General features: G+C 43.1%; 1 protein-coding gene and 1 long non-coding RNA gene across 12 annotated transcripts in view; one reads left to right on the top strand and one right to left on the bottom strand.

The window, feature by feature from the left end:
* Nucleotides 1–23,926, top strand: part of NCOA6 (nuclear receptor coactivator 6) — a 113,729-nt gene that overhangs the window by 88,034 nt on the left and 1,769 nt on the right. For 10 of the 11 annotated variants that reach the window (XM_055265893.2, XM_063633592.1, XM_063633591.1 and 7 more), the window contains 3 exons: nucleotides 3,590–3,658; nucleotides 7,756–7,792; nucleotides 12,929–13,077. In XM_055265893.2, coding sequence (XP_055121868.1) covers nucleotides 3,590–3,658; nucleotides 7,756–7,792; nucleotides 12,929–13,077 — 255 coding nt within the window. The remainder of the gene's footprint in view (nucleotides 1–3,589; nucleotides 3,659–7,755; nucleotides 7,793–12,928; nucleotides 13,078–23,926) is intronic. The other variant, XM_063633593.1, reaches the window with a different exon arrangement.
* Nucleotides 11,401–12,964, bottom strand: LOC134735868 (uncharacterized). The gene is made up of 2 exons (XR_010119431.1): nucleotides 12,897–12,964; nucleotides 11,401–12,602 (listed from the first exon to the last, which is right to left on the bottom strand). It is a non-coding gene; the product is annotated as an uncharacterized lncRNA (long non-coding RNA).

Below are 23,926 nucleotides of genomic sequence, written 5' to 3' on the forward strand. Positions count from 1 at the left end.
CTTCATCATCTCTTTGTGTCAGTTTTTTGATGACCTAATCCCACAAGAGAAAGCATGGCTTCTTTTTTACTTGGAGGAAAGAGAATGGGCTAAATGGCAATAGCAGTAGTTTTATTTATTGAAAGTACGTTGGAAAATATGCTTTTAAATCCCATGTTAAGTTTGCATTCATTAAAGAGAGCTAAGGGCCGGGTGCGGTGGCTCACGCCTGTAATCCTAGCACTTTGGGAGGCCGAAGCGGGTGGATCACTTGAGGTCAGGAATTCGAGACCAGCCTGGCCAACATGGTGAAACTCCATCTCTACTAAAAATACAAAAATTAGCCAGGCATGATGGCACACACCTGTAATCCCAGCTACTCAGGAGGCTGAGGCAAGAGAATCGCTTGAACCTGGGAGCAGAGGTTGCAGTGAGCTGAGATCATGCCACTGCACTCCAGCCTGGGCAACAGAGCGAGACTCTGTCTCAAAAAAACAAAACAGAGAGCTAAGGCTCTCAAAACAAAGAGTTCCTGAAATAATGATACCTTTCATTTATATAAAAGTTTTTCAATTTATAAGGAAGCATTTTTACATATGTTGTCTTGCATCATCTTTATACCAACCATGTCAGATATTCTTAACCCCATTGTATGGGTGAGAAGATTGAAGCTCAAAGACATTCAGTGTTCAGGGTCTATACTGTGAACCTCCCATTTAACACTGTGCCTTAAGTGTGAACAGCAGCTTCTGCAGATTCTCTTTACCAGGGTGAAGATTTGCTCATGTCTGTTTCAGAACAGTGGGTCTTCATAGCCCCATTCTCATTGTACTCTATCTCAGGAACCATTCTTTTTTTGTCTGGGCTACTCTAGAGGAGAGCTGGAAGAAAACCGGGTTTCATTATAATGGACACAGTAGAAACAAAGTGGTCAAGAGCCAGTAGGCTTGGGTTGGTATTATAATACCAGCATTTACCAGCTGTATGGGCTTGGGCAAGTTACTTGACCACTCCAGACTTTGGTTTCCTCCTTTGTAATATGGAACAATAATAGTTGTAAGAATTCAATAAGGTAGTACATATAACATTCTTAGCACAGAACCTAGCATATAATTATTATTCAATAAATGGTAAAAAATTGTTATTCCCAGTTTCTTTTTGATGTAATCTCTTTGTTGATTGGTGCATTCCATTTGTGTGTCTAGTTCAGGCTATTTCCTATGTACTGTTAAGATGGGCTAATGATGGAAGCATAGGTGTCCTTACAACTGCCCTCCTTCCCTTCTTCCTTTCTTCCCTTCCCCCACATGTTCCTCCTCCTGTGAGGCTTAAGTGAAGAAGCTCTATTTCCCCAGAGTGGAGTCAGTCACACACTGCTAGAGCTGGGAAAGACCTTTATGATATCCTAGGCCAGCTAATTAAGTGCCTATCTTATTTATGCAGCTAAAATGCTTCGAGTGCCTACCACTGAGTGGTAAGCACCCAGGAGGAGAGGCAGAAAGAACACAAACTTCAGGGTAAGATCAGAGTTCAAATTCTAGCCCACTGGTTACCAGTTACACTTGATACGTTCCTTAACCTCTCCTAAGCCATGTACTTCACTTGTAAAATGGAGATTGTACATTCTACCTCCCAGAATTTAGGATTCTGAGAGAGGACTCAATGAGAAGATTTGTCAAGTGGCCAACACACTGCCTCACGCAGAGCTCTGGAAAGGTTAATTCCCCTTCTCTCTGCCTCTTCACCTCAGTGTTAGAGAGATGGGGGTAGGATAAAGGCCTTCAAGGAGTTTGCTGCTGTTACAGGAGACAGTCTTCACAAGACTGGGTGCTTATTGTATATTGTTCTAGTTCTGTTGGTGTAGATGAACCCTAAGAATTAAAAGGGAACCTGGTGTAAATTAAGTGTATCCTTCACTATTAAGTATTTCCATTTCTCCTTTCAGGAGGCTTTTCCCTCTGGTATCAAGAGAAAAATGATGAAGTAATTAGAAATTATTTTTATCTGGATCATATACTAGAGAAATATGTGGGCCTTGAGGAGATGAACCAGCACTTGGGAAAAGTTCTCAATTTTAGTTAAGAACACTCACTTTGCTTATAAGTGATTGTTTCTGTTCTTTTTCAAGGGGCTTCTGTGCTTTTACTTCGAAAATATGAGAAATTGGCCAGGCACAGTGGCTCATGCCTGTAATCTCAGCATGTTGAGAGGCCGAGGCTGGTGGATCACTTGAGCCCAGGAGTTTGAGACCATCCCGGGCAATGAGGCGAAACCCTGTCTCTACAAAAAAATTACATAAAAATTAGCCGGGCATGGTGGCGTGCACCTGTGGTCCCAGCTACTCAGAAGGCTGAGGCGGGAGGATTGCTTGAGCCCAGGAGGCAGAGGTTGTGGTGAGCCTAGATCCTGCCATTGCACTACAGCCTGGGCAACAGAGCAAGGCTCTGTCTCAGAAGAAAAAGAAAAGGAAATTTGAGAAATGAACACTAAAGTTAAAAGTAGAAGTTAAGATATAGTTTTAAGCTTTATCAGATAAGCATCCAAAATAAATTCTTAAACACAAATGCGTGATTTACTGCTTTGCTAAGCAGGGAGGGAAATATACAAAATTCACAGTTTCCACAAGAGAGTAAAACATATTGTTGCAGAGTTTATCTAGGATTTTAGACTGAGGTGTCAAGATGTGACTGTGGCATATCCATGCCATAATCTTTATCTTCCAGGATGGTTCCCTTCTAGAGTGCATTACGTATTTTATTCCATTCCTTAAGGGCCTAAGTTCTCTGTGTCCTTTGAAGCCTGATTCTGATGTTTCTCCCTTTAATGTGCCTTCAGATTTCTCAACCTAGAATTGCTAACCCTTGCTTTGGACTTTTGTAGTATTTTATACTTTGTGACTCCTTCATATGACATCAGAGTGCACTCAAGTGCACCACATGTATGTATCTTATCTTTAATACTAGACTGAGTTCCTGATGTGCAAGAGGATGTAGTTTGGTCTCTCAGGGTACCTGGCACAGTGCCTTACCTCTAGTAAGTTCCTTGCAAGTATTTGTTAGATAAGTAAATAACATGTCAAATTTATTTATTTATTATGTATGAATTGAATGCCTGCTTTATGCCCATCACTTTTGCTAAGTGCTGTAGAAAAGTACAAAACTATGTGAGCATTTCCACTCTCATAGAGGATAGTCTTTAGGGAGTGAGACTAGACTTTTTAAATGCTGAGGGGAATGATATAATTGTACCTCTGTGGTTTGGGTTGCCTACTAAGGTATGCTTTGGGGCTTTTTCAAGTAGTGGTCAGGACCTGACCCCAAGAAGCAGAAAATATGAGTGTGATGTTCTTATAGCCATCTCTTTCCCTTATTATTATACATACAAAAAGGAAAAGCCTTTACCCCTAAATGGTAGTCATTGGTACTGGGTGTTATGGTAATTAATTTTTGTAGTAAGTTTTAAAATGTACTTGTAATTTCGAGGCCAATTTTGAGTACTGCCCTCTAAGAGTATATTGTTTCAGCAGTTACTTAGCCCTTGATTAGGTTAATGCTTTCTTTTTGTTTAGAAAAGAAAGTAAAAGGTCTGTAATTTTTTTTCCTTGCCTTAGCCCCGTCGCAGAATTTAGTCTCAAAGGAAACTTCAACCACAGCACTGCAGGCCTCTGTTGCCAGACCAGGTAAGGCGTACTTTGGAAAAACTTCTTGGAGTGGGATGGGTTACATGTGAAGGAACTACTGCTGTCCTCAACGTCATGTGTTCTTATGCCAGGAACTGGCTGGAACTATTTTATCTGTTTGTTTCAGAGCAGACTTTGGTTGAGTGACAGAGCTTGTGCAGTTCTACTTGAGATTATTTTCCCCCCGACCAGCTTGCTCTCTTATGCATTCATAGTGTCAGCTAGGGAACTCAAGAAGGGCATCTCCGTGCCCATTGTCTGTCTCCCACCCAGCCATGGGTTTCTGTTGCAGAGTTTTCCCTGTTCTATGACCCTGGCACCCATGATTGGCAGCTGAATAGCTGGCATATGGTGACTTACTGGGCTGGCAAGCATTAATGCACTTCGTAATTTTATTATCATGACAGTAGTGGAGTCTTGTTCATAGAGTCTCTGCCACAATGTGATAGCCATTCCTCCAGGGAGGCAGAGTCATTTCAGTCGTCTCTGGGTGGCATTAAGTTTCTCCCTGTGACCAATATATTGTAGATAGCACAAGGGATGATATTTCTGGAAGTAGGAGCCCATGGTAATCTGACAAATAACTGCTGTGGGATAAGGGTCAGCTCAGAATACATGAGGATGATGGCAGCAACAGCCCTTGTTTTGCCTTTATAGACTGTGGAGGCAGATAAATATCACAGATATGGTACAGTTTAGTTTCGCCTGATTCTTTGTCACTGTAGATTATTGAGGAGTTAAAAAAAAAAAAAAGTATGACTGGTCCCCACAGAGGTAAGAATCTCATTGAAACTACAATTCACACACGACAAAATTAGAAAAAGCAATAGTAGCCATGCTTAATTTTATGAGTCTGAGCCAGTAAAAGTAAGGTGTAGTTTGTGATTATTTTAAAACCTACTTCAGAATGCTACATCCTCTGTGATGGATAGGACTTTCTACTGCACACTCTGAGTAAAATCAGGCCTCTGAAAATAGTGTGCAAGCAAAAAACATTTCCGCCACCTAGAGTCTTTCTTTTTTTCTCTTTCTTTTTTCTTTTTTTTTTTTTTTTTTTTTTTTGAGATGGAGTTTGCTTTGTCACCCAGGCTGGAGTGCAGTGGCGCAATCTCGGCTCACTGCAAGCTCTGCCTCCTGGGTTCACACCATTCTCCTGCCTCAGCCTCCCGAGTAGCTAGGACTACAGGTGCCCACCACCACGCCTGGCTAATTTTTTGTATATTTAGTAGAGACAGGGTTTCACCATGTTAGCCAGGATGGTCTCGATCTCCTGACCTCGTGATCCACCCGCCTCAGCCTCCCAAAGTGCTGGGATTACAGGCATGAGCCACCGCTCCTGGCCCAGCCACCCAGATTCTTTCTTTGCTGCCAATTGCCCACATGATACCTGACATCGTGTTGGATATTTGAGAAGGGTAGGAATGGAGCACATTATTTAAAGGAGGGGTCATACAGCAAAACTCATTTTTGGTAAGAAAAGGAGTAACTATAAAGGGAAAGGGAATTCCATTTCCTGCCCCAACCCTACTCTAGAAAATAGGGTTTACCATATCATTTTTCCCCCTTCTCACAGTAATTGGCTGAAGAATCCTCTTCCATTTTGAGGTTTGGCGTAAATGAATCTCCTTATTCTTAACATCCCTCAGAGCCACTGATTACCTTCATCAAACCTTCTTGATCTCTACTTGTGAATCAGCAGTGATAGTGTTAAGATTCTCAAAAGCATCTTGTTTTAAAAGAGCAAACTAGGCTAGGCGCGGTGGCTCACACCTGTAATCCCAACACTTTGGGAGGCTGAGGCGGTCAGATCACCTGAGGTTGGGAGTTTGAGACCACCCTCACCAACATGGAGAAACCCCGTCTCTACTACAAATACAAAATTAGCTGGGTGTGGTGGCACATGCCTGTAATCCCAGCTACTTGGGAGGCTGAGGCAGGAGAATCGCTTGAACCTGGGACGCAGAGGTTGCGGTGAGCCAGAGATTGTGCCATTGAACTCCAGCCTGGGCAACAAGAGCAAAACTCCGTCTCAAAAAAAAAAAAGAAGAAGAGCAAACTAGGCCAGGTGTAATGGTTCATGCCTGTAACCCCAGCACTTTAGGAGGCTGAGACGAGAGGATTGATTGAGCCCAGGGGTTCAAGACTACCTTGGGAACATAGTAAAACCCCATCTCTACAAAAAATTTTTAAAAATTAGTTGGGCTTGGCATGCATGCTACTTGGGAGGCTGAGGTAGGAGGATCACCTGACCCCAAGGAGGTTGAGGCTGCAGTGAGCTGTGATCCCATTGCACTCCAGCCTGGGAGACAGGGTGAGACCGTCCCCCAAAAAGTAAAAATAGGCCAGGTGCGGTGGCTTATGCCTGTAATCTCAGCACTTTGGGAGGCCGAGGCGGGCGGATCACTTGAGGCCAGGAGTTGAAGACAAGCCTGGCCAACATGGCGAAACCCTGTTTCTACTAAAAATACAAAAATTAGCTGGGCGTAGTACCGCGTGCCTATAGTCCCAGCTACTCGGGAGGCTGAGGCAGGAGAATCGCTTGAACCCTGGAGGTGGGGGTTGCAGTGAGTGCCACTGCACCCCAGCCTGGGGGACAGAGTGAGACCCTGTCTCAAAAAAATAACAATGAGGATGAGCACCTCTTTTGACTCGAGTCATTTTCATTTTTGAGCACACATTACCTGAGTTTATATGTTCCACCCAAGCCAGCAAAGTAGCAGAGACTCAGTGAATTGGTATCTATTTTTTGTGGATGGGTTTTCAGGCTTTGTGGGTACAAATACAGGAAGCTAAACAACAACGAGAAGCAAAGATTCCCTTTTTTTTTTTTTTTTTTTTGAGACGGAGTCTTGCTCTGTCGCCAGGCTGGAGTGCAGTGGCGTGATCTTGGTTCACTGAAGTCTCCACCTCTTGGGTTCAAGGGATTCTTCTGCCTCAGCCTCCCATCAAAGATTCCCTTCTACTAGCACCTTGCATTAAAGGCAGAGTAGTCCAGCCTCCTTACATGGAAGGCTGCATCAATCTGATCTTCATAGCAATAATAATAGCTAATAACATTGAGTTATGACTAAGTGTCAGGTGCCATACTAAAATTTCTACATGCATTATTTCATCTTCTTAACTTTGAAGTGGGTAATGTGATTATTCCCATTTTTTAGATAAGGCATTGAGCACAGAGATGTCAGATAATTTACCCAAGATCACATGGCTAATAAGCATTGAAGTCAAAATTTTGAACCAGGCACTCTGACTTCATTGCCTTTAAGGTTACCATGTAATTAGTAGAGTAGGTTAGACATGTACACTGAGTAATGAGGTGCTGAATTCCCTCAATGGGGGGAACAGGAATAGGGCTGTGGGAGGCCAGAGGCAGGATAGATCACTGCTATCTGGTACATCAGGGAAGGCTTTTGGAAAAGATGGAACTACCTAAAGGCACATAATAGAGAAAGCAAATGTTTTTCTGCTGGTGCTGAGGAAGAAGTGCGTAGTAAACCCAGAGTGTGCTCGTTGATGCAAAACCCTGCTAGACAAATTACTAAGATTTTCCTTGCTTGGAGGGCATTGCTGGGAGGTTGAGAAAGAAAGGAATAGAATGAGGTCTAAAGGAAATATCTGAAAGCAAAACACTATGCCCTCTAAAACTCAGTGAGGGAGTCCTTTGGAGAAGAATGCATCCTTAATAGATGTTCAAGACATATTTGAAGATTGCTTTTTTTTAAAAAAAAGTGCCAAGAAGGTGGATGGAGATGTTTTAAAATGAAAACAGTCTCTTCCACATGAGAGGAAGAGACTTATTTTGCTAACCTGGTTGTAACTGGATGAAATATGAACAAGGAAGGGTGAACTTAGTTCTATTAATCCAAACAAGTTATTTCACAGTGTGGAGTAGAAATAAAAATAGACCAAGTGTCTTATGTCCCAAACAAACCAAGTTGTATCTGTGCCAGCTTTGTCTCCATACCATGTAGGGTGAGAATCCTGCTGTGCACAGGGACACTTTAGCCTAAATAGGGCATTGAGAATTCTCATAGACTCCTAGCTTCTCTCTGTGGCAGCTCCCACATTTCATTTCTATCCTTTATATTTTTTTACAGAGCTGGAGGTAAATGCTGCCATAGTCTCTGGACAAAGGTAAGATGATCATTTCTGCAGATGTAGCATGAACACAGCATAAGCCTCTTTGAAAGGTATCAGCTTTCTCAGTCTTTAAACCTCCCTTCACCTTGTCCTTTTCCTTCACTCTTGCGCCAGTCTGTTTTTACTGCTAACGTAGAGAGCTGTCATGGGTCCTGATCCCTCAGAGGTAACATTTCTTTGAATAAAACCTGGAGGCCAAGTTTCTACCTTTTATGGTTGTTTTCAAAGCTGAGTGAGATAACATGTTAAGCACTCAGCATAATGAGGAAATAGTAAATGTTCAATATATGGGAGCTGTTGTTACCATTGATATTAATATTAATAATAGTCCTTGCAGCTGTCTTCTAAAGAACAGCTGTTTGACCCTCAAGGCAAAAGAAGGAGAAAGCCAGGCAGGATCTGACCCAAAACCTATGCTTTTTTCTGTTACACTGTGCTGCTCCACATAACCCTGTAAAATGAAATACATCTATGGCTTCAACTTCATTAGCTCTATGGAGAGGAATATTACCATTTTCCAAAAGTCATGGCTTTTTTTGGAGACAGAGTCTTGCTCTGTCACCCAGGCTGGTGTGCAGTTGCACAATCTCAGCACACTGCAACCTCCCTCTCTGGGGTTGATGCAATTCTCCTGCCTTAGCCTCCCAAGTAGCTGGGATTACAGGTATGCACCACCACACCTAGCTAATTTTTGTATTTTTAGTAGAGACGGGGTTTCACCACGTTGGCCAGGCTGGTCGTAAACTCCTAACCTCAAGTGATCCACCCGTCTCAGCCTCTGGGATTACAGGTGTGAGCCACCACGCACAGTCTTGCCTCTTTTAGTGTTGGAATGCACTGGATAATATTTTAAAGAACTTCTTATAATTGTACAGCAACTTCATAAGACACTTTCACAATTTTTTTTCATTTAATCTTCATTTCATCCCTGTGAGGAGGTTAATAGCCACCATTTATTTGAATGTTGTTCCATGCCATGCATCCTTAATAGATTGAGCTACAAGCGCCCTAGATGTATTATCTCATCTAATTTTCACAGTATCTATTAGAAAAGTAAATTCTGTCTTATAGATGAGGAATCTAAAGCTCAGAAAGGTTAACTAAATTGCCCAAGGTCACAGTTGGTAAATGGTGAAGCTTAGATTCAAACCCAAGCCTTCTGACTTCAGAGCCCTGATATTTAACCTATGTATTGCAACAGACAAGATGGGATTTATAGATCGAGAGTCTAGAACGAGGCCGGGTGCAGTGGCTCACACCTGTAATCCCGGCACTTTGGGAGGCCGAGGCAGGCAGATCATTTGAGGTTAGGAGTTTGATACCAACCTGGCCAACATGGTAAGACCCCGTCTCTACTAAAACTACAAAAATTAGCCAGGCATGGTGGCGCATGCCTATAATCCCAGCTACTTGGGAGGCTGAGACAGGAGAGTCACTTAAACCTGGGAAGCGGAGGTTGCAGTGAGCTGAGATCATGCCACTGCACTCCAGCCTGGGCGACAGACTGAAATTCTGTCTAAAAGAAAAGAAAAGAAAAAAGAGTCTAGAACGGCCGGGCTCAGTGGCTCACACCTGTACCCCCAACACTCTGGGAGGCCGAGGTAGGCAGATGGCTTGAGCCCAGGTGTTTGAGCCCAGGTGTTAGCCAGCCTGGGTAACATAGTGAAACCCTGTCTATACAAAAAATTAGCTGGGCATAGTGGTATGTGCCTGTAGTCCCAGCTACTTGGGAGGCTGAGGTGGGAGGATCACCTGAGCCCAGGGAGGTCGAGGTTGCAGTGAGCCATGGTCGTGCCCACTGCACTCCAACATGAGCAACAGAATAAGACTCTATCTTAAAAAAAAAAAAAAAAAAAAAAAAAGTCTAGAACATAGAGCATTAAATAGCATAGTCAATAAATGCATAGCTAAGACTTGACCCCTGTTCATCTCACTCCAAATTCATTGCTACTCCTACTATACCACTCTGCCTGTCTGGTTTTATTTGGATCGGGCTAATGTTTGAATTCATCTGCATTTCTCAAGCATGCACCAGCTATTTGTCTAGAGAAAGAAGCTAATCAGACCAAAAATACATTTGGGGTATTTGTTTCCAGAGATACCTGAGCATTGACCATAAAAAACAGGATAGTCTTGCTGTGGCTTTTGTTTTGCCAGGAGAAAGGGGCACTTTCATTAGGAATCATCTAGCCAGGTACCGTGGCTCATGCCTGTAACCCCAGCATTTTGGGAGACCAAGGTGGGAGGATTGCTTGAGCTTAGGAGTTGCCCAGCCTGGGCAACATAGGGAGACCCCGTCTCTATGAAAAAAAATAAAAAATAAAAAATTAATAAAAAATTAGCTGGTCATGGTGGCACTTGCCTGTAGTCCCAGCTGCTCAGGAGGCTAAGGTGGGAGGATCACTTGAGCCTGGGAGGTCAGGGCTGCAATGAGCCATGATTGCACTACCCACATCCCAGCCTGGGGGACAGAGTGACATCCTGTCTCAAGAAAAAACAAAAATTTTTTTTTAAAAAAGAATTTTCTTTCCTCAGAAGCTTTGACCATTTTCTGAGCTCCTAGCCAGAAAGCCATCTTCACCGCCTCTCAAAGGAGGTATAAATCTCCCTGACTTGTAATTCCACCCCAGCTCCAGCCTCACCTCTCTTTGACTTACCTTGGCTTATGGTTGGGTGTGGGGCAGCTGTTATACATAAAGCTATGGGAGTGAACAGTGTGTCCCAGTTCCCAACCACGGTGCTACTAGCAAAGGGTCCTCTGGCAGGAGTGAACAGTGGAAGGGTAGCGATAGTTGACAGTCAGGTTATGGTCTGTGTCCTTAAGAGGCTCACAGTCTAGTTGAAGGCACAAAACATTAAAATAGAACACGATGTACAATCTGATGGGTGCTCTAGAATGCCAGATAAAGACTGAACCCAAGAGACAAAAGAGACAGCTCTACTTGGGAAATGAGATCATGGAAGACTTCCTAGAAGAGGCAGCCTTTTGACCAGTATTGTTTTGTTTTGTTGCATTATTTTTATTTGTTACATGTCTTGCAAGCAAATTTAATTTTCTAAAGAATTTTTTTTCTGATCATTTTAACATGCATTTTTGAACCATGAAAGTGTAAAAATTTATTAAAGAAAACCAGAAATTGAGATCAGAGAATTACAAAGAAGAAAATAACTTACCAGTAAACCAGTATTCCTACAACTCAACAGTATTCACTGTACATGTATTTTAGTTCATCTGCTTCTAGTCTTTTTCACACAGTGTGCACCCAAATATATTGTGTCAGATTTATGTGTATAAAGCTAGGCGTTGTGGCTCACACCTGTAATCCCAGCACTTTGGGAGGCCAAGGCAGGTGGATCATTTGAGGTCAGGAGTTCGAGACCAGCCTGGCCAACATGATGAAACCCCATCTTTACTAAAAATACAAAAATTAGCCGGGCGTGGTGGTGCATGCCTGTAATCCCAGCTACTCAGGAGGCTGAGACAGGAGAATCGCTTGAACACAGGAGGCAGAGTTTGCACTGGGCTGAGATCGTGCCACTGCACTCCAGCCTGGGGGACAGAGCAAGACTTCATCTCAAAAACAAACAACAACAACAAAAGATTTATGTGTATATAGCTCATATTTATTCATATGTAGTTACATATATACTCAACACATATAACAATGAAAATGGAATTATACTGTTCATTATGTTGGTAAGTTTTTCCTACTTGGTAATGTGTCATAAATCGTTTTTGTCATTAAATAATCTAAAACATGATTTTTCATGACTCCATATGGATGTGCCATGATTTAGCCAACTAATCTACTATCGTTAGGTATTTAGGTCTGTTTTCACTAGTACAAATAAAATGTTTTAACTTCCTTATGTGTGGAGCTCTGTAAAAAGATTTGTTTCCTTAGGCACCTAGAAGTGGGATTGCTGAGTCAAGGGTTACACCAGAGTTTCTCAGCCTCAGCATTATTGACCTTTGGGGCCAGATAACTGTTTGTTGTGTGGGGCTTACGTTTAGTGGCATCCCTGGCCTGTACCCAAAAGATTCCAGTAGCACCCCTCTCCCCAAGTTGTGACAATCAAAAATGTCTCCAGATGTTGCTAAATGTCCCCTAAGAAGCAAAATTGCCTCCTTTTAAGAACCACTGGGTTACACAATTTACACTCCAGTTAGGAGTGTATGTAAATGTTTTTGTTCCAGTATCCTCAATAACAGTGAATATTACCAATTTTAAATCTTAATATACTAAGAAAAGGGGGTTGGGGTGTGGACACTCATTATACCTAGCAGTGTATTGTGAATTATCCCCGTACTGTGGCTTCTAATATGCTGTTATCTGACTCTACCAGGATCATTAGTAAATGCCAATATATGTTAATAATTTCCTAGGTTTATATACTATTTTGAGTTAATAGCAATTTTCAGACATCGTATATTCAAGACCGTTTTCATGATTCTAAAAAATAACAAAATCCAAAATGTTTTAATTTTTGAAGGGAACTATTACCTTAGGAAAATGGGTGAGGGGCCTGGTGCAACGGCTCACATCTGTAATCCCAGCACTTTGGGAGGCCGAGGTGGGTGGATCACTTGAGGTCAGGAGTTTAAGACCATCCTGGCCAGTGTGGTGAAACCCCCATCTCTACTGAAAAGACAAAAATTAGCAGGGCATGGTGGCACATGGCTGTAGTCCCAGCTACTCGGGAGGCTGAGGCAGGTGAATTGCCTGAACCCAGGAGGTGGGGGTCGCAGTGAGCTGAGACAGCGCCACTGCACTCCAGCCTGGGTGACAGAGTGACATTCTGTCTGAAAAAAAAAGAAAAGAAAATGGGTGAGGAATTAGGGGAGTTTTGTTCCAATTTTTTTATGTCCTTTACCAGTTTTTCTACAATTTCACCAACATTATGCTTTACTATTTTATTTTTACTAATGTAATAAGCTAGACTCACTTTTAAACCCCCAGTAATATAGAAGGCAATAGTGCTTATTGCCCCAGGTTGAACTGCTTTCTCTCCAGAATAACTATATAGTTCTTAGTCTCCTACTTTATGAATGAAACTATCTGAAGAGCCCGTTTTTTGTGTGGCCTGGTTCCCTCACCTGCTTGGAAACTTTTTGCTTCCCTCTGTCAGCAGTGAGCCCAAAGAGATAGTTGAAAAGTCCAAAATCCCGAGCCGAAGAAACTCCCGAACTGAAGAGCCAACTGTGGCTTCTGAAAGTGTGGAAAATGGACATCGTAAACGATCTTCTCGACCTGCTTCAGCCTCCAGCTCTACTAAAGGTTAGCAGTGGGATGTGGGTGCTATTTGTGGGTCAAATAGAGGAATAGAGTCCTTACCACAGCAGCAGAAGACTTTGTCCTTCATCTTTGCTTCTATTCCTGAAGTGTGTCAAGTGTCTTTGTCTTCTACTACCTGTTTGATCCTTCCTTTATTTGTTCATTGAGCTATGTTTTCTGTGTGTGTACTCAAGAGCAACAAGCACTGCTGGAAAAAAGAACATAACAGGGCAGATTTATTCCACTGGTTTTTGGGTTTTGGTTTTGTTGTCGTTGTTGGTTTTTGTTTGTTTGTTTTTTTGAAACAGGGTCTCACTTTATTGCCTGGGCTGGAGTGCAGTGGCACAATCACAGCACACTGCAGCCTTGAATTCCTGGGCTCAAGTAATCCTCCTGCCTCAGCCTTCCAAAGCTGGAATTGCAGGCATGAGCCACCACACCTGGCCTTGAGTCCACTTTTTTTTTTTTTTTTTTTTTTTGAGATGGAGTCTCATTCTGTTGCCCAGGCTGGAGTGCAGTGGTGTGATCTCAGCTCACTGTAACCTCCGCCTCCCAGGTTCAAGTGATTCTCTTGCCTCAGCGTCCCCAGTAGCTGGGATTACAGGTGTGTGCCACCACACCTGGCTAATGTTTCTATTTTTAGTAGAGATGGGATTCATCATGTTGGCCAGGCTAGTCTCGAACTCCTAACCTCAAGTGATCTGCCCACCTCAGTTTCCTAAAGTGCTGGGATTACAGGCTGAGCCACCACGCCCAGCTGATTCCACTTTAAATTCATGATCACCCACTTCAGATAGGTCCTGAATATGGCCCAGCTATCTTTCCATGTTTCCGTGGTCAACTCTCTTTCCTACTCTCTATTCTTTTTAAACCTCTGATCCATACTTTCTCCCCCTCTCTCTTGGTAGAGACCCTAACCTCTTCACAGAGAAAATAGAATTCCCTCGGCTTCCCACTACCAAGAAATAAATCTACCAGTATCCTCCTTTGTGCTTCCTATAATAGAGCAGCTGTCCTTCCTCAAGTCTAAGGCCAGTTTCTCCATCCATGCCTTTGATCCCATCTCCTCTGACCTTCTTAAGAACCTTACCCTGTAAGTGTTCTCTGTTGACTACTATCTCCTTTTTGAATTAACTTTTCCCTTGGGTTCTGTGATCAAGAACTCTCTGTTGTCTTCTGCTACCACCTCTCCAGCTGCTCCTCCTCAGTCTCCCTTCCCAGCCGTTAGATGGTGACCTTCCTCAGACTTTGATCCTGAGTCACCTTTTCTCTTCAAATTCATATTTTCTCCCTAATGGATCTCAGTCATGCCCCCCTTCTTTAGTAACAGCCTTTCACAGATGACTTGTAAATTTGTGTTTCTATTTCTAGTACAGACCCCTAGAGATCTTAGACAACTGCATGTACATCCTTATTGGAACCTCAGACTCAACATATCTAAAACCAAACTTGTGATTTTTCACCTCCAACAATGAGGTCCTCTGCCATTGTACCCCATCTCAATAAAAGGCACCACCATCTATCCATTAGACAAGTCCTCCTTGATACCTCTCTCCCTCACCTTTATATCAAATTCATCACAAAAAACTGCCCATTTTAAGCTACTACCCACTAGCTTAAAACCCTTCAATGATTTACCATTGTAATTAGGATTAAAGTCCAAAAGCTTCAACCTAGCCCACAAGCTTCTGTGTGGTCTCGGCCCTGTCATCTCACAGCCTCATCCCACTTCCCTTGGCAAGTTGGACATGCTGTCCTCATTCCTCTGATCACAAGTCTGTGCATATGTTGCAGCTACTGCAGGGAGTGCTCTTCTCTCTGCCCACCTCTCTTCTCCTTAACATCCCACCCTTCCTACTTTTCTTAGCTTAGTTGCCACTGCTGTGGGGAATCACAGCACCAGGTTCTTCTTCGTAATACCACAGCTATAACTTTTTATGCCAGTTTTTGACATAGGTAATTAGTATGTATACTTGGTTAGGGCAGGAGATTATGTCTGATTTTGCTAACTACTGTATCCCTGGTGCCTAGTATGGTGCCATATACAGAGATGTACCAATCAGTAATTATCAGATGAATAACCATCTATCAAATATGTATTAAATATTTACTACGTCAGGCCCTGAGGTTATAATAGTGAAAAGACAGAGTCTCAGCCACGTGCGGTGGCTCACACCTGTAATCCCAGCACTTTGGGAGGCCGAGGCAGGTAAATCACCTGAGGTCAAGAGTTCGAGACCAGCCTGACCAACATGGTGAAACCCCGTCTCTACTCAAAATACAGAAATTAGCTGGGTGTGGTGGTGGGCGCCTGTAATCCCAGCTACTCAGGAGGCTGAGGCAGGAGAATTGCTTGAACCCAGGAGGCGGAGGTTGCAGTGAGCCAAGATTGCGTCATTGCGTTCCAGCCTGGGGAACAGAGTGAGACTCCATCTCAAAAAAAAAAAAAAAAAAAAAAAGAGTCTCTGTCTTCACCACGTTGAAAGACAAATTCTAATACTCTGTTAAATGTTAAATGCTATGATAGCAAAATTACATGGCACTATAAGAGCATATAGCTGGGATACCTTGCTCTTCTGCCAGGTCAGAGAATGCTTTCTGGAAAAAACGACATGACATTTATGCTGAGACCTGAAGAATCAGAATGAGGAGGGAGTGACCAGATCATTCTCTTAGGAAATGTGCTGAGCTTGAGTAGTTCAATTTGGGTAAGGTAAGAGCTGGGATCCTGGCTGAGTACCTGATATCAGCAGGACTGCTGAGAAACGGTCAAGTATCATTGGGATGCCAGCCTAAAGACCAGGCAGATTCTGGTGCACCCACACTAGACACTAGACACAGATCTGAGGACTCAGCTGCTGTTGGCAGGTTATGTCTCTAGGCAAGAATGTCACGATGCCTCACAAGAGCCTCTGGGAATAGGCCAGAGGTCATATACAGGTAAAATTGAGGTGTACAAAGTACCGTCACCATACTCAGCCTGCTGGAGAGTTAAGGGGCAAAGGTGAGAGGAGCCTTCTTTCTTTTCCAGGAATACTGTATACGCCACAGTCAGGGTCTCTTAGGTATCCTCATTTTAGGTGGAGACATGAAGCCAATAACTTCATTCCTCCTCCCTGGGAATCATCTCTAGGCAGAAACTAGTTTGGAAGGGAGCACACTTTTCAGTAAATTGAAGTACTAACTTAAAGCATAAAAGGGAACATGCCTAGAGTTCTGTGGGAAAATCTGCTTCCCCTCAGTTCTGCATGTTCTTGTAGCCTTTCACTTTCCCAAAAGAGCAAGATCTTCTAGGCTATAGAATATGGTATGTAATTACCTTTAAAGCGGGGAAAAGGTATTGACCTTTAGAGATGTCACACGGCAGATTTTTGGAACCTTGACCTCAGCCGAGAGCCTCAAGGTACTAAAGGTGTTATTTATAGGGCACCAGAAAGAATCTAAGCAGCAGCTGGGACAGTTAAGAAGAGATGCTCAAACTAGAACTGCTCTGTAGAGAACTACCAGCCAAGAAGAGATGGAAAGCTAGAACCTGTTTTTAAGGGGGTTGGGGATGGGGAATAAGCCTGTACACTTAAACTGAACATTGTCGACAGTCCACGGTGGCAGTGGTGATGTTGGAATGCCTGGCACATCCTTGCTTTGAGGCTTAGCAGTTGGCTTAGAAGAGGCCATAATGACTCTCAGGCTTTGTGGTCTTGCATGGAGGGGTGCTAAGTGTCTCCCTAAAGACTGGCATAGCTCTGGCCTGCCCCTGGAATCACAGTCATGTATAGATATCCGCACCAGTCGCAAGACCTCAGGCCATCATTCTCTAACTGTCCCTGGTTAAGTTACTATGTATGAGTAGAAAAACAGACTCAGTTTCTCCTGCTATACTCTCACAACACGCTTCTGACACCAGATGTAAGGTGTTTTTTTCCCCACACATCAAGCAAGCCATCAGTTCTGCCTCAGACACCAGCTGGGTGTCCTCCAATTCAATTCTGACACTATCTGCCTGGAGAAAGTATCAGATCCACAGGTTTGAGGGCTCAGTCCCACAAGACTGCTGCCCATTTCCAATGCCAGGCACAAGCCCCAGGTTGTTTTACCTGTGCTTCTGACTAGCTGACTAAAAATTGGAGTTTCCATGAACCCCTCCTAACCGGGTTCAGTTAATTTGCTAGAGTGGCTCATAGAACTCAGGGAAACATGTTTACCAGTTTATTATACAGCTTTTTCTTTCTTTTTTTTCTTGCTTTGTTTTGTTTTGTTTTGTTTTGTGACAAAGTCTCACTCTGTCACCCAGGCCGGAGTGCAGTGGCACAATCTCGGCTCACTGCAACCTCCACCTCCCAGGTTCAAGCGATTCTTATGCCTCAACATCCCAGGTTGCTGGCATTACAGAGGCTTGCACCACCATTCCTGGCTGATTTGTGTGTGTGGGTGTGTGTGTATTTTTTTTAGTAGAGATGGGGTTTCGCCATGTTGGCCAGGCTGGTCTCGAAGTCCTGACCTCAACTAATTCACCTGCCTTGGCCTCCCAAAGTGCTGGGATTACTGGTGTGAGCCACTGTGCCTGGCCTTTTTTTTTTTTTTTTTCATTTGAGGCAGGTTCTCACTGTGTCACCCAGGCTAGAGTACAGTGGCATGATCATGGCTCACTGCAACCTTGAACTCCTGAGTTTAAATGATCCTTCTGCCTCAGCTTCCCAAGTAGCTGGAACTACAGGTGTGCATCACCATGCTGGGCTAATTTTTTAATTTTTTTGTAGAGATGGAGTCTCCCTGTGTGCCCAGGTTGACCTTGAGCTCCTAGCCTCAAGTGATCCTCCCACATTGGCCTCCCATATGAAAGTTTTTTTTTAATTTTTACTTTTATTTTATTTTATTTTTATTTATTTATTTTTTAGACGGAGTCTCACTCCATCGCCTAGACTGGAGTGCAATGGTGTGATCTTGGGTCATTGCAACCTCCGCCTCCCAGATTCAAGCAATTCTTGTGCCTCAGCCTCCCAAGTAGCTGAGATTACAGGCGCGTACCACCACACCCAGCTAATTTTTATATTTTTAGTAGAGATAGGGTTTCACCATGTTGGCCAGGCTGGTCTCGAACTCCTAACCTCAAATGATCCACCTGCCTCGGCCACCCAAAGTGCAGGGATTACAGGCATGAGCCACCATGCCCAGCCAGCTTTTTTTTTTCTTTTTTTTCTTTTTTTCTTTTTTTCTTTTTTTTTTTTTTTGAGACAGGGTCTCACTGTGTCACCCAGGCTAGAGTGCAATGACACTATCATCACTCACTGCAGCCTCAAACTCTTGGGCTCAAGCAAGCCTCCTGCCTTAGCCTCCTGAGTAATTGAGACTACAGGCACATACCACCATGGCTAGCTAAATTCTTTATGTTTTGTAGAAACAGGACTCACCATGTTGCCCAGGCTGGTCTAGAACTCCTGGGCTCAAGTGATCCTCCCACCTTCGCCTCCCAAAGTGCTGGGATTATAGGCGTGAGCCACTATGCCCTGCTGATATTTTAAAGCAGTGGTCCCCAATCCCCGGGCCATGGACTGGTTGGTAGTGGTCTGTGGCCTGTTAGGAACTGGGCCGCACAGCAGGAGGTGAGTGGTGGGCAAGCAAGCATTACTGCCTGAGCTCCATCTCCTGTCAAATCAGAGGTGACATTAGATTCTCATAGGAGTGTGAACCCTACTGTAAACTGTGCATGCGAGGGATCTAGGTTGCGTGGTCCGTATGAGAATCTAACTAATGCCTGATAATCTGAGGTGGAACAGTTTCATCCTGAAACCGTCTCCCCCCAAACCCCAGTCCATGCCAAAAAGGTTGGGGACCACTGTTTTAAAGGATAGAAATGAACAGCCAGATGAAGAGATACATAGGGCAAGGTCTGGATGGGTCCCAAGTGTAGAAGCTTCCATCCCTGTGGAGTTGGTGCACCACCCTCTTAGCAGGTAGATGTGTTCTTGTTCACCTTCTGGGAAGCCCCTGAATTCAGTCCTTTTGTGGGTTTTGCGGTTTGTGTGTGTGTGTGTGTGTGTGTGTGTGTGTGTGTGTGTGTGAAGAAGGGGAAGGAGAGGTAGGTCCCTTTTGGGTTTTTAGTGGGGCTTCATTACATAGGCATGATTGATAAAAGAGTTGGCCATTTGTGATCAACTCAACCTCAGAGCTGTTTCAGGAACCATGGGCAAAAGGCCAAATATTTTAACAAAAGATTGCTCACTTAGGAAATTACAAGAGTTATAGGAGCTATGAGCCAGGAATGTGGGACAAAAACCAAAAAATATATATCATAGTATCACAGTTACCTTTTAAATCAGAAATGAGTACTGTAGCTCTTTTGGTTTTTCAGTATTAAAGCTCTTGGAGCCAAATTAAAGAATAATTATGCATATTTTTGGCCTGTATATTGTATCCAAAAATGTGAACCAAGTTATAAAATAATTTACTGTGATTGTATTTAAACCCATACCCAGAATGTGATCACCAAATATCAAGCTGGTTTATAAAATGGATGCACCTCAAATGTGGGGACATATGCAGTGCTGGGTACCTGAAATATGAATGAAGTATCTTCCTGCAGAATCAGCACTTTGTAAAGTTTTGAGGGGGAAAGGGGGCTTGTTTTTGCATTTAATAAGAGTTTGGTCATATATATCATATGCAAACAAAATCAGAGACATTCTGTGTTTTTCATGAAAATCTCTGAAGCTGAGAAACACTATGATCAGTTTGTAATTAAAAGTGTTGCTGTTTTTGTATTGTTGGAGAACCAGTGACGTTAATCATGCTCCTGCTGCGAGAGCCGTTTGCTTACATCATGCTGGCCAAGGCCTGCCAGACTGCCAGATCAGAGCAGGTGGGATGGATGATTTCTAGGCAAGTTCAGGAAGGCCCACATGGTTTTTGGTCATTCTTTGGTCCATTGTTTTGGTTGGTTGGGCCACTTATAATTACACAAAAATTAGCTACCACAAATCACTTTTTAAAATTGCACCTGATCAGATGTGTGGTTTACAAACATGCAAATGAGTAGTTCTCCTTCCTGACATGGTGAATTTGCCACAAAAACACAAATGATTTTTCTAGCTTTCTTTATCATTATTTACTCCTCCATTTAGAATAGTTTTTGTTATATTTTCCACTGGGAAAAAGGTAATTATTTTTTTAAAAGGTAGTTAAAAACATGAAGTTCAGAGCATAAGTTTGGAACCAGGAAAATATGTTAAGGAAAGTTCAGAGCAATCTGTAATTATCAGCAGCCCTGGGTGTCCCTCTGACAACAAAGTAGGTGATAGCCCTACCCTACCCACAGCCAGTGAAGCAACTGTCTAAAAAAACACAGGGTATAAAGATATACTGAATTAAAACAGAAGTATTATTGTAGATATGCAAGTGAACATACATTGATAATGTTGTGGGAGAAAACCCTGAAGAGTAACCACCTGAAACTGTACTCTAGTAGCTTCATTTAGAAACCAACCATGCAAATTGTGAAGGAAAATTTCCAGAATTTTTTTGTTTGTTTGTTTGTTTTGAGACAGAGTCTTGCTCTGTCACCCAGGCTGGAGTGCAGTGACTTGATCTAGGCTCACTGCAACCTCTGCCTCCTGGGTTCAAGTGATTCTCCTGGCTCAGCCTCCCGAATAGCTGGGACTACAGGCATGCACCACCACGCCCCGCTAATTTTTGTATTTTCAGAAGAGATGGGGTTTCGCCTTGTTGACCAGGCTGGTCTTGAACTCCTGACCTCAAGTGATCTGCCCACCTCTGCTAATCAAAGTGCTGGGATTACAGGTGTGAGCCAGCACATCTTGCCGATTTCCAGAATTTTTTACAGTTAGATGTCTCGGGTAGAAATAGTACAGTGAAAGGCACAATGATGTGAGCAAGGTCAAAGTCCATTTCTAAAGCTCCTTGGATGGTAGAGGTCACATACTAGAGGATTAAGTAGAGCCTTGTACTGTAGATTTGGTCAAATTTGCTTAAGGTCAAAATGAGGCAACCAGGCTGAAAAACAGATCCCTTTGTTAGGTTACAAATTTAAATGTTCCCCCAGTGACATAGTTGGATAGTCACCTAAAAGACTATTATTGACCCAGTTCTTTATCACCCAGTTGGTTCTAAGACATGGATATAAATGATCTGACTACACTGCTAGAGTTTGAACTATTTGTCTATCTGTGAAGAGACACTAATTTTGTAAAATCCCTGATGGTTAAAAAACTGAAGGTAGGTTCACAGTCAGGCCAGGCAGCCTTTAGGAACAGTGTGCCAATCACAGTCTGAGGTACACCCTGACTGGATCATTAGCCTCTACATCACTTACCTAGAATTTCTTACCTTAATCTGTGGCCAGGCTCAGTGGCTCACTTCCGTAATCCCAACGCTCTGGGAGGCCGAGGCGGGCAGATCAGTTGAGTTGAGGAATTTGAGATCAGCGTGGCCAACATGGTGAAACCCCATCTCTACTAAAAATACAAGCATTAGCTGGGCGTGGTAGTGCATGCCTGTAATCCCAGCTACTAGGGAGGCTGAGGCAGGAGAATTGCTTGAACCCAGGGGGTGGAGGTTGCAGTGAGTTCAGATCGCACCACTGCACTCCAGCCTGGGTGACAGTGCAAGACTGTCTCAAAAAAAAAAAAAAAAGTAATTTGCAAGACTCCATCTCAAAAAAAAAAAAAGGTAATTTGCCTATTCATTAGAGTAGTAAAAGTGGTAGCATTTTGGAGGGAGTATAAAATCGACTACCAAAACAAAATAACTCATCAAAAAATTTTTTTTCTGGCCAGGCACGGTGGCTCATGCTTGTAATCCCAGCACTTTGGGAGGCCGAGGTAGGCGGATCACAAGGTCAGGAGATCGAGACCACGGTGAAACCCCATCTCTACTAAAAATACAAAAAAATTAGCCGGGCGTGGTGGCGGGCGCCTGTAGTCCCAGCTACTCGGAGAGGCTGAGGCAGGAGAATGGCGTGAACCCGGGAGGCGGAGCTTACAGTGAGCCAAGATTGCGCCACTGCACTCCAGCCTGGGCGACAGAGCAAGACTCCATCTCAAAAAAAAAAAAAAAAAAAATGTTTTTTTCAGACAGATTTTTTTTCAGACATGATGGGGAACAGTGGCAAAGGACCTCACTGTTGGAGGTGAAAATCCCAAGTTTGGTTTTAGACATGTTGAGTCTGAGGTTTGCTCTATGTCTCAGATTGACTGGATTTATCCAGGGAAGGTGATAGAGACTTCAAACTCAGTTTAAAATTTATTTTTTTCCTCATGGAAGTATGAAAGTACATCCTTCTCCCCACCAACCACAGTATCCAAAAGATGAGGGTTTTTAATGGTGTGTTTGTGGTTTTTTTGCAGTTTCTAGCACAAGTCATTTGTTTATTCCTGACCCCACTCATTGATTCACGCTCAGAGGCAACCTGCCAGTTCATTGGGTGCTTCGGAGCAATGACAAATGGGAACAAGCAAGGAAGGAGGGGGATCTTCTCCCCCACACCCTACTACCCACTTCTTTTCCCAGCCACATATGTTTCTCAGACATACCACTTGATCCTTCATATCACAACAAGGGAAAAGCTTCCAAAGTTGACCTAATTAATGAATGTTTTTCTGAGGATGAACATTGTCAAGACAAAAACCCTATTTTTACTGCAAATGACAAATCTGCTGCAGTGAAAATAAAGCTTGAGATTTGGACCTAAAGAGTTGATTTTAGGGAGTTATGTGGGCTGTGTGAGACTCTTAATTTACATGAATTAAAATAAAGAATACCATTATTAACATCCCAGCAGATTAACTGTCTTCTGATTAGTAAAAGACTAATGAGTAAATCAGAAAGACTGATTCTACCACATGGCACAAAAAAAACATGACCTTTGAGAAGACAAACATACTGAAATTGCCACCAACAGAGGCCTGAATGAAATTACTGTACTGGGCACCTCTTGGAAATTCATCTAGACCTCAGTGCTTTTTATTTATTTTTTATTTTATTTTTTATTTTTTTTTTTTGAGACGGAGTCTCGCTCTGTCGCCCAGGCTGGAGTGCAGTGGCACAATCTCGGCTCACTGCAAGCTCCGCCTCCCGGGTTCACGCCATTCTCCTGCCTCAGCCTCTCTGAGTAGCTGGGACTACAGGCGCCCGCCACCACGCCCGGCTAATTTTTGTATTTTTAGTAGAGACGGGATTTCACCGTGGTCTCGATCTCCTGACCTCGTGATCCGCCTACCTCAGCCTCCCAAAGTGCTGGGATTACAGGCGTGAGCCACCGCACCTGGCCTAGGCCTCACTTCTTAGCAGTCACCTTAGCTAACAGAGTAGTAAAATTTTTCCTTACAATCTACATATTTATTAGAGTCTGGGTTCACAAAATATTATGATACAAAAGACAAAGGAAAATTTGCCTTGAATACAACCTAACATGCAGTATCAGAAAATTCAGCCTAGTTACCAGAAATGGGTAAATCTGATTCATCTTTTGTATTGATATATTAGAAGCATTTTTTTTCTCCTTGAGGAGGAGTAATTTTAGAACATTATTTTCATATTAAAACCGGAATATGAAATAAAGGTGACCTTTTGAAGTCAATGTGAGATTCTAAAGAAGTGTTTACCTTTGGAGAGCTTCAAGCTATTCACTGTACTCTGCCATAACTTTGTGTAGAATTTTTTTTTTTTTTTAATAGAGACAGGGTCTCTGTCACCCAGGCTGGAGTACAGTGGCATGAACATAGCTCACTTCAGCCTTGAACTCCTTCAGCCATGAACTCCTGGGCTCAAGTGATCCTCCCACCTTGGTCTCCTGAGTAGCTGGGACTACAGGCATGTGCCACCACGCCCAGCTAATTCT

The sequence above is a fragment of the Symphalangus syndactylus genome, chromosome 24 (genome assembly GCF_028878055.3).
Source record: "Symphalangus syndactylus isolate Jambi chromosome 24, NHGRI_mSymSyn1-v2.1_pri, whole genome shotgun sequence".
Taxonomy (NCBI): domain Eukaryota; kingdom Metazoa; phylum Chordata; class Mammalia; order Primates; family Hylobatidae; genus Symphalangus; species Symphalangus syndactylus.